The sequence below is a fragment of the Furipterus horrens genome, unplaced genomic scaffold (genome assembly GCF_987537825.1).
Source record: "Furipterus horrens unplaced genomic scaffold, mFurHor1.1.pri manual_scaffold_8, whole genome shotgun sequence".
NCBI classification, from domain to species: Eukaryota; Metazoa; Chordata; class Mammalia; order Chiroptera; family Furipteridae; genus Furipterus; species Furipterus horrens.
Window position 1 is genome coordinate 38017085 of NW_028327178.1, and position 13576 is coordinate 38030660.

The window sequence follows — 13576 nt, forward strand, 5'->3', positions numbered from 1 at the left end:
AGGTGGAGCACTAGGAGCTGGCCTGCTCCAACGGGTGCACCCTGTCTTGAAGACCACGGGCAGACCTTGGTGAGTTTATATTTAGTGTCATCAGGGGCTAAGGCCAGTTTAAAAAGATATAAATGGAAGTGAATATAACCTATTAGGAAACAATTCAGCAAAAGCTACCTATAAATATAAAAATGTTTGTATCCTTTGGCCTAGTAGTTTTATTTCTAAGATTTTATCCTAAGAAAATAAATAAGTTCACATTCTATGACATTCATTCTAGGTGGTTGGTAAAACACCTTATGGTAAATTCATCTGAATGCCCAAGACCTGGGTAACAGTCACCATAGTTTTCAAAACCATATAAAATATATACAGCATAATTGTGAATTTTTAAGAAAACACAAAGAATAATAGACTTGTAACTAAATGCAAACCGATTCCTGGGTGATGGGATTATAGGTGATTTTATGCTTCTTTGCATATTCTAATTTTTCTATAACTTACATATATACCATTTGTATTCAATAAAATAATGTTATTTAAAAATGATTCTACTCATAGGCTGTCTCTAAATCAGCATTCCTAAGAAATTTGGCCTTTCTGGAGCCAGCACAGGGACCTGGAAGAGAGGGGTGAAGGTGTTTGGGTGGGGGCGGGGGTGGGGGGAGTTTGGCTAGAGGTTTTGCAGGAGGCACTGTGTGGGCGTGGGAGCAGAAAGGAGCCGAGTCAAAGTTCGCAGTGGAGAAGTGAGACCACTTCCTGTCTGCGAGGAAGAGGATGTCAGCATGCTCTGCCCAGGGCCATTGACCCCTGCCATGGGGTTGTTGTGAGTGTGCCCAAAACTCAGCCACCCTGAGAGTTGAGGAGTGAGGCCAAGAGGTGCCCTGAGAGGGAGGTTGAAGCTGCCCAAGAAGGCACACAATTACTTCACAGTCACTTGTGCCCCTGGAAAGACTGTTGCCCGGGGAGATGTGCTAAAAGTTTTCTCAAAATCCAGGCCCTGGTCCTCTGGACCAAAGTGAAACCAACTGTGGACAGGTCATGAACTGGTCAGTCAGCCCCCAGTCATCTTGCAGCCTCTCCTTAGACTATTACCCCCAGGTCAGCACAACTTGTGAGAAGCTAAGAGCCAGGAAGAAGATAACAGTGATAATATTTGTATGGCACTTGACAGTTTACAAATAATTTCCACTATAGTTCAGTAGAGGAGCTGTAAACATTCCTTTCAGAGAACACACATTTATAATCTAAGAAGAGCCATGCTGAGGGATTTCTGTATCCCCAGCTGTAATTCCATCTCTGATACTTTCTTCTGCCTTATGGTGGCTGGGGTTATTCAGCAAAGACAGATAGATAGACAGACAGCTGTTTTTCAAGCTACTACAAAATGGAGAAAAAGTCATGGTATTAGCGAAGAATTAATTGCCCCTTTATAATGAATCTGGAAAGTGCTGATAAATAATCAGCACTAATAAATAACTCTGTAGATTCACTTTAGTCAACACCAGGAACCCAGAAGAGAAAATCACCTGTTTAGTGTAGACCTGCCAAAGACAGGTGAAATGGATGCTCTTCATACAGCTTAGTGTCTGAGTGGTAATCACCTGGTGAAGTTTTCACTTGAAAATCAGTTTTCTGAAAGTACATGACTTAAGGTCATACATGACCCAGCATAGCATCTCTAAAGTCCACCAGCCAGCCTCTGTTACTGTGTTTCCCCGAAAATAAGACATCCCCCCAAAATAAGACCTAGTGCTTAGAAATATAAGCCCTCGCCTGAAAATAAGACCTAGCGCATCTTTAGAAGCAAAAATTAATATAAGACACTGTCTTATTTTGGGGGAAACATGGTATATATAGCCTGTGATGGGGACCCGCTACCTCTCTGGAAGAACATTCATGTTTGCATAGACATGTTTGTTAAAAAGTACGCTCACAAGACTGCAGTATGAGGGTCATAAAAGAGCACTGACTTGAAGGTAAGTTGGCTCAGCTTCGGAGGTGGTGGGCATACAGCTGTAAGGATACCACATAGGATTACGATACCAGTTTTCAGAATTATCTGTAATTTTCCCCCTGATGAACAAATACTATGTAGAAGATACAGACTATGAAGTACTTGTATAGTATTCTTTATTTGGGAGGGCAGTGCTGGGTAATAATATTAGTCTAGTACATGGTTCATTATTTTGTAGATAAAACTAGAAGTGATTCATCCTTCCCATTGACTACTGTTAGCTTGCCATGCAAAGCTTTAATTAAAGGATGTATATCCATCTCAGCTTTCCTACTAGGTAGTTTTTGCTCTTAGGGAATTGGTCATTATAATCTAGAGTTGGCTGGTCACAGATTGTACATGGGAAGCCAAGTGAATTATAGGTTTATTAAATTGGTTTGGTATTTACTATTTTATGAATATTATGTGTCTCCCAAATTGGACTGCATATTCCTTCAGGGCAAGAATTACATAGTTCTTTCACTTGACTGTGGACCCAACACTGAGCACACATTGTACCTACCAGTGTATGCTGAATAATTATCTGTAAAATACTGTGTTGTAAGTGGCACATTGAACAGGTGCTAAAGAGTTAATACAGTTAACAATGACCATCAAGTCACTGGCTTTATGTTAATAAAACACCATAATTTAACTGCATTAATTTAACTTCATAAATTATGACCATTTAACAGATGTAAAATTTTTGTAATTTTAAAGTGCTTTAAAAGATGTTTATTTTTTAACAAGTGGGAAATAGTGTTCTTTAAAAGACATTTCATTTTTAGTGAAAAGTGGTATTACCAGAAGCATATAACAATTTGTTCATCATCTTCAAAAATTGGGATTTTTATATAAAATACTTATGTAGCACTGAATGCCAAAATGATGGCTATGTGTGGTCGAAGTTAAAAATTGGATTTGCTATGAAACCCATCCACAAGGTGTCTTAAGTCAAAAATGACCTTGAGCAGGGAGAGGGAGGTGCATTGGTAATCAGTGCTTTTAAAGGTGAATTTCCTCACTGTGTAATTGGTTTGAGTCAGTGGTCGGGACAGCCATTCAGACTGACAGTCCCCTGGACTTCCACAGCTTCAGTGACAGGGATGGGAACGTGGTTGACTTGAATATTCTTCAGGCAGCCGAAAAATGATTTCCAGACAGGGAGCTTCAGAGCCTTTAAACTGGCTGAGAAAGGAAGAGGAGAAGCAGTCAATAGATAATTCATGCTGTCAAATGAATGCACCCAATTTAAAAAATAGTCCAATTAGAGATCAAGGGACCCGAGGTCTCAGCTGACCCAGTCCTTTCCTTTCTTTCAGCAGGCACCCAACGCCCCACCTGCTGTGATAAATCAGCACAAGGCTACTGTTCAAATCCTTCAAAGAAGGCAACTCCACAGCCCAAATCGATAGATAATAACTGAATGTTAGTGCTTTTTATGGGTCATGGAAGACCTTTAAAATTAATGACCGAACTATTTGGAGGAACATAAAACGATGAAGAATGACAACACTCTTTTCAGCCAAAATTCCAGCCTTGCACTCGACTCCATCTCAACCTGCCGGGCTGTCCCATCTGGGCCCCACAAAGCTTAGTAACTCACCAGCAAAGCTTAATGCTGAGATCACGTTTCAGTATCTCAGTCCCTTTCCTGAATATTCACTGATATCAGGCTTTTAGATTAATGCAGCCTCTTAAGAGAGGCTTATCAATTATAGGCTTTGGGACAGGAGGAAGCAGTGGCAACACAGCCTGGGCTGCCATGAAATGTGCCCACTGCTAGCAACTGGCTTTCCCCAGGTGCTAGAGCAGGGCCTCATCATTTCTACTGTATAGTCAACGGCTGCTCTACTGATGATCCATGGGCTGGGGTATCGCATTTGCTGGGTTAAAATGGAAACGTTAAGAGCTGACATTGGGCAACATGGTGTAGAAATCATGACGAGAGTTACCTGGGACACCTCCAATGTATAGTGGCTCCTGAGTGCTGGCAGGCAGGAAGGGGAACTGTCCAGCTGTGTAGCTATTGTCTGCATCCAGTTCCAGGTGCAGGATGTGTTGTTTTATGGTGACTGCAGGGAAAGCAAGCTGGTCAGATATTACCTGAGGAGGGCCCTGCCCACTGTTTAATGTCTACACGAGTGTGTAACCACTGGCTTCTTTTAGCTCATTCCTGTCGGACCTGTGGGAGCACTGTTCTCAGGAATTCAGCTCACCCACTGATAATTTCAGCCGATTTCTCCACACCGGGTGGTGTTTATGTGCTTCCATGTAATTACATAATTTATCTCTTAAAATTTATGAGAAATATATTATCATTCCTATTTCCCACATAAGAGACCGACTCTCAGCCATTGAGGAGCTTGACAGGATGGCTCGGTTATAAGCTGAACAAGATTCAAGCTCTGGTCTCCTGTGTCCAAGGTTGTGCTTATATCACGTGATCTCAGCTTCTTTCCAGGAAGACACTGACTTCTGAAAACTAACTCCAAAGACAGTCACTTTAGTACCTCCAAATAAAATTCCACCCACGTTAATAATCTTAACCAACTGCAATGTAGTTAGCTTTCAAATTAGGCAAGAAAAGACAAGTTTTTTACAAAGATATTTTAGCCAGAACAGGTTAATATATCTTCAAACTTATGTCTACAAGTTATTCATAAAATAACAGATTCATAAAATAGTAGACAGCAGGCACAGAGAAAGGCCGTGCCTGCTCTCTGTCCAGTGATTTATTTAAAACATTTGCATTCATATTAAATGGGTATTTTTAAAAAACCCAACATTGAACTTTAACAATAGTAAGAGCAAATACTTACTGACCACTTGCTACATATTGGACACTGCTAAGCACATTACATGCATTATCCCATTTAGTTTTTATAACCTTGGGAAGTATATATTCTTTTTATCTCCATTTTGCAGATGAGGAAATAGACTACGAAAAGCGATTTAGTAGTAGCTTGCCCAAGGTCACACAGGAAAGGGCTGGGACTGGGATTTGACCTTTGTTCTTTTTGACTTCAGAGTCAAAATCTAAATCACAGTGTAATACCACCTTAAAAACAAACACAGCTTAACTGTTTGGTGGGCTCAAAAAACAAAACTGTCAGTATGTTATGGAGAAACTGGAGAAAGCACCCAAGAATTACATAAACATGGCTTGGGGTGAGAATGGACACATTCTCACCATGCTGTGGACCCTGAGAAGAAAGAGTCATTTGATGTGAAGCCCGAGAAGGAATTTACTTGCTGAGAAGGACTCCTCATGGTCAACCAATGGCCCAAAGTTTATGAATAATAAGAGGTTAGTGGCTGTTTGCTGATGGGGGCTCCTCACACACTCTGTATGCTGAGAAGAACTACCGACTGAACTCTCAGCTTCCTGCACAGCGTGTAGGCCCCTGGCTGTTTACATCGCCTGAGTAAACCACCGCGGGTTTCATCTTTTGGCCAATGGACTGAGGTCTGCCCCATCCAATCAGATCTATACAAATTGTGTTCTCATTTGCATCTATCTTGACCAATTGGAACTGCAGTTCTTAGAAACATCATTTGCATAAAATTGGGAACTGGAGTGAGAACTTTCACTATAAAAGATGGCTTCCCCTTTGTCTCAATGGAACACAAATTAGGTTACTAACTGAATCTGTGTCTCCTGGGCTGTAGTTTCTTTTGTTCAATAAATGCCTTTTTATTCTTTATTATAATCTAAAATTAATTTTGGCTTACAGTTTTAACCTGGTGGGGCTGACCAGCTCAGACACTAACGGATTAATGAACTCAGGTTGCATTTGGGACATTCAAGTCAGATGAAAAGGGCGACTGTTTCAGTGTGTGAATAGGAGGCTACTGGACTTCATACCTGCCACCGAGTGCCACTGTCCATCACAGAGAGACTGCTTTGGTGTGACTGATGTCAAGATCCCACCTGCCTCACTGTCCACAGAGGCCATGACCTGGAACACACATGCATTTTCCTGTTTCCTTCAGAAAGACAGGTGGAGCCAACTTCCTCTGCCCCCTTCCCTCCCCCACCCTTCCCCCCTGACAGCCCAAGAACACTTTAGATACAAGTTTCCCACTCCCACACCAAGTGATCACATGTGGTTCACGGCTTTGCAAGAATTTCTCTGCTGCATTCCTTCAAAGCAAGCAAGCTGCAAACGGTTCTGCCTGAGGCTGCTGTCAAGGGCAATAAGCTTTTTCCTCTGCATTGGAACCTCCCTTCCCTCCCCCATCAGGCCCTACTCAGAGGTTATGATTAGCATCGAAAATCTCCTTAGCTATTAATATGTGACAGTGGCTTTGTTTAGAAGGATATGTAAAATTTGGAAGGCAAAATTGCTCGCTGAGGCCTGTATACTGCTGCTAGGGCCTGCCAATTAAAATAATTCCACGAATGCATGATTTATAGAGAGGTTCGCATCCAAGGAATCCAACAAACTCAAACTAACCAATTAAATTTGTACTGGTCATGTATCAGGGGTCAGGCACTCAGCCTGTTACTCTGTAGAATTCCTCATTCCCAATCTCTGGGCCAGGATTCTCCAAGCACTGAATTAAGGTGAATGAAATTAGAGGGCTCAAATAAGTGTTGATAAGTAATTTACATTTAATGTGCACATAGCTAGACAGCACAGCCCATTCTCAGGGAATTTTCGAGCTAAACAATGTGACTGTTGTTATGAAGGTCATCAAGTCTTGATTTCAACTTCTGTGATTATTTCCCATCCAGAAGCTCTCATTGGGGACTGTCCCCAAACCCTCTCCTGAAAAAGCCAGCCTATCTCAATCACTGGCAAGCAGAGTGGCTTGCTTCTCCAGCCAACAGACGGGCCTGCTCAGACTTAAAGGCTGCAACTTAAAAAAAAAAAGTGTTCTTCTAGGAGTTTGGACAATTTTATTTTCTTCTTGGCATTTCCCCCCTCACATTTAATAAAATGTGGAAGGATGCAGGTGAAAGAAAATGGGCACATTATCAATCTTTGCCTTGAGGCCTTAACTAAGAGAGGCTTCCTAGAAGAACTTGGTTTTAAAGAGATTTTTGTGAAAAGAAAAGTGATATAACTGGGTTATGAAAATAAGATATTGATGGGGCCTGGGAACAATGGGACGGATGGAGCAGCAGAAGCAGACACTGGAGAAGGAATCCAGGAAAAGAGAAGGAAGCTGGGTGGAGACCTGGTGGCCGAGTGGCTGCAGGAACAAGAAGCCTGGTGAGTTGTGCAGAGGACAAGGGGAATCTGAAACTGATCCAGCAGACAGGGCATGGGCATGGGTGTGGCACGGTATAGACAGCCAGTGAGAAAATGTATGCCATGAATTCTGGCACTGCCCTTAGGAATAAAAGTAGAGATGAGACAAGGGTGAAGGGGAGAAGAGAGAAATGACCATTCATGGAGTATGTGGCAGCTTCTATTCTCTTGACAGAAGCCATAAGATACAAGCGTTATTATCTACATTCTACAGATAAAGAAATTGATTCTGAAAGAAGTTAAATAACTTCCATAAGGCCATATAGCTAAGTGGTACAGCTGGAATTCAGCCAAGCTGGTTCTAATTTTCCCAATTTTAAAGATGAAGAACAGAAAACATGATGATCACATTAGTTGCTGAGGGAAAAGGGTAAGGCAGCCCTGAAGTCAGAAATACAAGATTGGATTCCTTCCTTATTATCACTTCACCTACTATGGTCTCCAGAAATGGGATCTGCTTCTAATGTAAATTCGCAAGCCCTTTCTTGTCCTCAGACTGTTACGCACCTTTCCTGCCTCCATGTAAACACACAGGTGCTTTCCCGGTTGACTGCCGATGTGTATTAGGATTCCAGTGAGACTTCTTGGACGAATGCTGAAAAGCAGCTTAAATTCTGGCCCCAACAACACAGAGTTAGCTTCAAAAGGGGGGGAAAAAAAGAATAGTTAAAACATCATAATTCAAGAAAAAGGGTGGAGTTCTTCAGACTCAAAAACATAAATTCTTCCAAACCGCTCCTTACCTAGTTTGATGTGACCCTCTTCTTGGGAGAAATAAATGCCTTTCTCCAAAGAGCCAATCAAGCAGGGAGACACCCCAAAGCTTGAAGAAGGGGTGTCCAGTGGTTTTGAATCCAACTGAAAGTTCCTCAGGCATCCCACGAAGCTGTTTTGGGGAAGGCTCTGCAACCAAGCAGAAGAGAGCAAATGTCATTGCCCACAACTTTCGGATGCCAAGGTTAAGGGCAGGGACAGTTGTCTGCTAAAAGCAGAAGGCTGGAGATTCATTCTTCCTGTTTCAAAGAGTCTGACTTCCATTTGGCTCTCTGCTCACAGTACCAAGCAAAATCTGGATACCAGACATCTGGAGGGTGGTCAAATTTTGAAGGTGCCACCGACCTAAGTGGTATGTGTGCAGAAGGCAGGGCTGGTGAGATTGCTGGGACAAGAACAGGGAGGGTGGCCTGACTCTGTCCACACACACACAGCTATCACAGGGGAAATTTCCACCTTACGCTTCACAGATCTCACCATCCCTTTGCAGGTACAAACCACCTTCTTAGGGTTTCACGAACTGATGTGATTGCTTAATGCAGGGCAGCTGATGGAAAAAAGAGCCGAAAACATTCCAAAAATAGTAAAGTGTAAAAAGGTTCCCTACATTGTTGGGCTTATTGAATGCATTTGAGTTAAAATAAGATACAGTGTGCAGCGCTGGTGGGCTTGTATGAAGCCCTTACCTGCCTGACATTGGCCTGAAACAGTAATGCTCACCCGGGGCCTAGGGCTGTGCTTCTGGGTTCTGTGATCCCTTAAATCATATACCAGGTATCCTCTTCATGTTCAGTTTCCTGGGGAGGGGACTGTAACTTTCATGAAATTCTCAAAAAAGTAAAAGAATCACTGAATTAAATCCCTAAACTCCCTTTAGGACCCTAGAATTCTACATGACAGGCACAAGACATCATAATTTTAAGAGAATAAGGTGATATTAGAGATGCATGTGGTGTCAGTGTCAACAATAAAGTACTGACCAGGCTTCCTATGAAATTCTTGGTCTCTTCAGGTTGACCGCCTTATACAATAATAATGAGCCTGTAGCTGAGACCCAGCTCAGACTCTCCAGGATAGGCCATGGCCTAACACTGAACCCCGAAAGGCTGACTGCAGGTTTTGGTATTCAGCACCAAACATGGTTTGATAGGGTGTGGCCTGCCCTTCAGCAGGATTTGGAGGAGGGTAATCTAATGGTAATCTTTCAGGTTGAAGGAAGGCTGCAAAAACAACCTTGGCTTGTTAGAATGTTGTAAATGGGGTTCTACAGATTGTCCCAGATATTAGGATGCCAGGTGTGATGTATCCAGATCAAAAGAATACCCGAATTGTGCCCTTGAATAGCTACCCCATCCTGAGATTTCTCTGAGAGGGAAATAGGTACAGAGGTTTCAGAAAAGCAAATAGTAACACTGAGTAGTATCCTCCTTAGCAATTAATATGTTGTATATTATTATATATGTGTATTATATAATCTATTATGCTATATATTATTTATGATATAGATATTATTATATATAATAAAGAAAAACAATACTTTATGACGTGCTGGGGCTTTGACCCAAACCCCAGTGCAAAACTCAAGGGGGCCAGGCTGAGCCCTGTGGAGGCACCCTGGCTTAGGCAAGGTCAGCCTGAACGCACAGAATCCACGCTGGAGGAAATGACCTGCTTTAATTAGGCCCACTCCCAGGCCCAGATCTGAGTCTTGGCCCTTCCTCCACCACGGCGAGCAAACACCACACCAGACTGGGCCACCACCCATGAGGAGAGGGGCAAGAGGGGCTGAGCATCTGACCGTGCATGTAAGTGGAGGGCAGTTAGTTCCTAGGCCTGAGCTGCTGACAGAACCATCTTAGTTAACTTTGTGAGAGAAAAAAGCAAATATGCGGGAATGGAGAGTGGGTAGAGCTGCCCCAAGGAAAGGAGGTGCAATCTGTGCCCCAGCAGCACGGGAAGAGGGACAGGGAGAGGGCACTGCAGAGCTCAACTCTAGGTCCGTGGCTCCATCAGCGCCATTGATCTTGAAAAATCCAGGTACATACCCCACCTTCTTGGGGAATGGATGTGATTGTGACTTCCCCTTAGCCCAATGTTTCCCCAAGTTTGGTTCCTGATACAATTTTATTGTGGACACCAAATAACATTAAAGCATATATTCAGTTATTATGCTATTTCCTTTTCAATTCTCTTTCTAGCCTTCTTATCAGAGCAAGGAACACATTTCTGTTTTGTGCTAACATGTTTTAAACACCTCTTGGTCACTTGTCCAGCTCCTTTTTCTGTAAGTGAAGGGCATGCAGGCCACACTATCTAGCTAGACTTTTTAAATGCTTTTATTTTCATGTATTTATTTTGATGGTTACCTACTATTTATGGTTAAGAATATTGGATTTCCATTTAGGAGAGAGAAAAAAAGATTTAAATTAAACAGTGAGTTGATTGAGAGCAAACTATTAAGCAAATGTTTTACTGGATGCGGCAAAGAGGGTGAAGGTGGCACAACTTGCTCAAGTTTGAAAATATTATCTTAACCGAAAATCCCTATCTACAACCTAAAACTGACATTTTTGCATTCCTGGAAAAGAAGCTAAGAGTTGCATTTCTAAAGCCACGGAGAAGCCCTATGTTCACGCCTTTAGGACCTGCCTGTTTCTGAAGCTGCACCTTTAAAATGAAAGGCTGTGGGCTTATGGACATTAATTAGATTATTGTACAAATCATTTAGGGTATTGTGATATTCCTGAATACTTTGTATAATTATAATGATTCTATTATAAAGTGAATTATTTATCTGTGGCTTTGAAGCATCACTTCTTACCTTTGGTTTCCCTGAGGGAGACGACCCCAGGTAAATGGGTGTCCTGAGGTTGAAGGTGGAATTTCCAGGCCAGCTCGCCTCCCAGGCTCTCAGACCATCCACAGCCAAGCGCCACTTTTCTCCGTTTTGTCCGAACGTTGCCTTTAAGAGTAAAGAAAATGAGTTAATCACATTTTTGTCTTTGACGATTGCTGTTGTCACGGGAAAGTTTAAAAAAATGTTTTTCTATCCCTTCAAGTAGCTTTTAAAAATCAGAGATTTTTCTCCCTAGTGTTGTCGTCACCATCATCATCATCATCATCATCATTTTGTGATGTTATGTTAGATATTAAACAAGTAAGCTAAACAAGTGAGCAAGAAAGCCAACAAACCAACGTTGCTCAAAAGTGAGCTAATAAAGATATAATTAATCTAAAAATTTATAGAAAATATAAACAATTGAAGAACTAAAGGAACATAAATATACATACACCCATGCAATAAAGGGGAGTAGTTTGTGCAGAGCTGAGAGGGGGGTGGGGAGTCACACACACACACACACACACACACACACACACACACACACACACATATATATATATATATATATGTCCCTTCTTGCCCTAAACCAAACCTGCAACCTAGGTATGTGTCCTGACTGGGAATCGAACTCTCAGCCTTTCTGTGCATGGGATGATGCTCCAACCAATGGAGCCACCAGCCAGGGCGAGATATGGGTCTTTCTACTTGTGCTATGGAGAAGGCTCACAGAGGGGACCGGAGACCTGGAAATTGTCTTGAAGGAAAGAAATGGTCCAGGAGGCTGGGCAGGGGTAGGCAAGGGGAGTGAGACACCCCAGAGAGGCATGGAGGGGACTGAAGAAGCAGCATTTAAATTAACTTTCAGGCATGGCATGTGTAGCAGTCCCCAGCGCTGAGCTTCTAACGCAGCCCCAGAGCTTACCGTGTGCCACTTCCCGTCATTGCACTTCTCTTTGCTTTTGAGCCTCAGCTTTTTCCCTTCTGCTCCCAAAGCAAAGACCAGATGTCCCTTTGAGAGATAAAGGGCCATAAAGGAGTTCTTCTTGCCTGTGTAAAACACAAGCCCTCTGGAGGATGTTGTCTGCATGTCCACAGCAAATTGTGACCTGTGGGGGAAAGACAGCAACAGGCAAAGAAGGAAAACAGAAGTTTTCAGTGTTTTTGCAAATCTTCCAAGCTTGGAAAGAGGGTGAGGAGCAAATAGCCCAAACCCCATTATATAATAAACCAAGGCATGTGCTAATTAAATAACCTATCCTTTTGGGAAATTTTTTTTAACCCTTACCTGAGGATATGTTTATTGATTTTAGAGAGAGAGGAAGGGCAAGAAAGAGAGGAAGGAAGAGAAAGAGAAACACTGATGTGAGAGAGAAACATCAGTCAGTTGTCTCTTGTACGCACCCTGACTAGGGATTGAACCTGAGACCTCCATATATGCCCTGACCAGGTATCGAACCCGCAACCTTTTGGTGTATGGGACAACACTCCAACCAACCGAGTCACCCAGGCAGGGCTCTGGGAACTTTCAAAAGTTATTATATACAGCTGTTAAAATTTGTGTTGTATAAGTCCCTCACTGAGCTGAGGAATAATGTGGAAGTTCTACAGCAAGCTTAGCTAGTGATGTAAGCCCCATCACATGGCAAGGAGGAAGATGCCTTATTAAAAAAAATAATCAACATTAAAAAATTATGGTAGCCCTGGAAGGGTGGCTCAGTGGGTTGGAGAGCCATCCTGTACACCAGAAGGTTGTGGGTTCACTTCCTGGTCAGGGCACGTCCCGAGGTTGTGTGTTAGATCCCCATTCAGGGCATATATGGGAAGCAATCAATCAATGTTTCTTTCTTACATTGATGTTTCTTTCTCTCTCCCCATCTTTCTCTCTCTCTCAAATCAATAAACATATCCTCACGTGAGGATTTTAAAAAATATGGTAAAATACACGTAACATAAAACTTACCATCTTAACCATTTTGAAGTGTTCAGTTCAGTAGTGTACATTGTTGTACAACCCAGCTCCAGAACTCTTTTCATTTTGTAAAACTGAAACACTGCACCCATTAAACAACAGCTCTGTAGTTCCTCCTCCCCCCACCCCTGGCAACCACTCACTGTTCAGTACTCTGTCTCCGAATTTTACTACTCTAGGTACCCTGTATAAGTGAAACCGTACAGTATTTGTCTTTCTATGGTGGGCTTATTTCACTGAACAGCTCCTCCGCACATACTTTTTAAGCCCTGTGAATATGCATTCTATTTTGTATACAGGCAAGGAGAAGTTGTAAACAGGAGTTGAGGGATTATTTGAATAACAAGGATTTGACTTAAGCATCAAATATGCATTTTCTTTCTGTAAGACACATTTAGCACAGAGGCACAAAAGTGCAGATCTGGCTTCTTCTACCCACCTTTGTTTCTCAGACCTTAATACCCCACCTATGATAAAACAGGAGTTAAGCAAGCATCATGCAGCAAAAACAGAGAATGAAAGTTAATATTTATTTGCATGATGGGTACATATCATATGTACATTTGGCTAAACAAGCTTTACTTTCTTTTTTTCTACTTCTAAAAAATATTTTATTTATTTTTAGAGCGAGGGGAAGGGAGGGAGAAAGAGAGGGAGAGAAACATCAATGTGTGGTTGCCTCTTGCATGCCCCCAAATGGGGACCTGGTCTGCAACCCAGGCATGTGCTCTCACTGGGAATGG

General features: G+C 42.3%; 1 protein-coding gene across 2 annotated transcripts in view; it reads right to left on the reverse strand.

The window, feature by feature from the left end:
- Positions 1-2102: 2102 nt before the first annotated feature.
- Positions 2103-13576, reverse strand: part of LAMA3 (laminin subunit alpha 3) — a 267981-nt gene continuing 256507 nt past the window's right edge. For both annotated transcript variants that reach the window (XM_090285716.1, XM_090285717.1), the window contains 7 exons: positions 11787-11970; positions 10844-10984; positions 7992-8151; positions 7756-7886; positions 5856-5949; positions 3943-4062; positions 2103-3175 (listed from right to left, as the gene is read on the reverse strand). In XM_090285716.1, the coding sequence (XP_090141842.1) occupies positions 3030-3175; positions 3943-4062; positions 5856-5949; positions 7756-7886; positions 7992-8151; positions 10844-10984; positions 11787-11970 (976 nt within the window). In that variant the 3' untranslated portion in view covers positions 2103-3029. The remainder of the gene's footprint in view (positions 3176-3942; positions 4063-5855; positions 5950-7755; positions 7887-7991; positions 8152-10843; positions 10985-11786; positions 11971-13576) is intronic.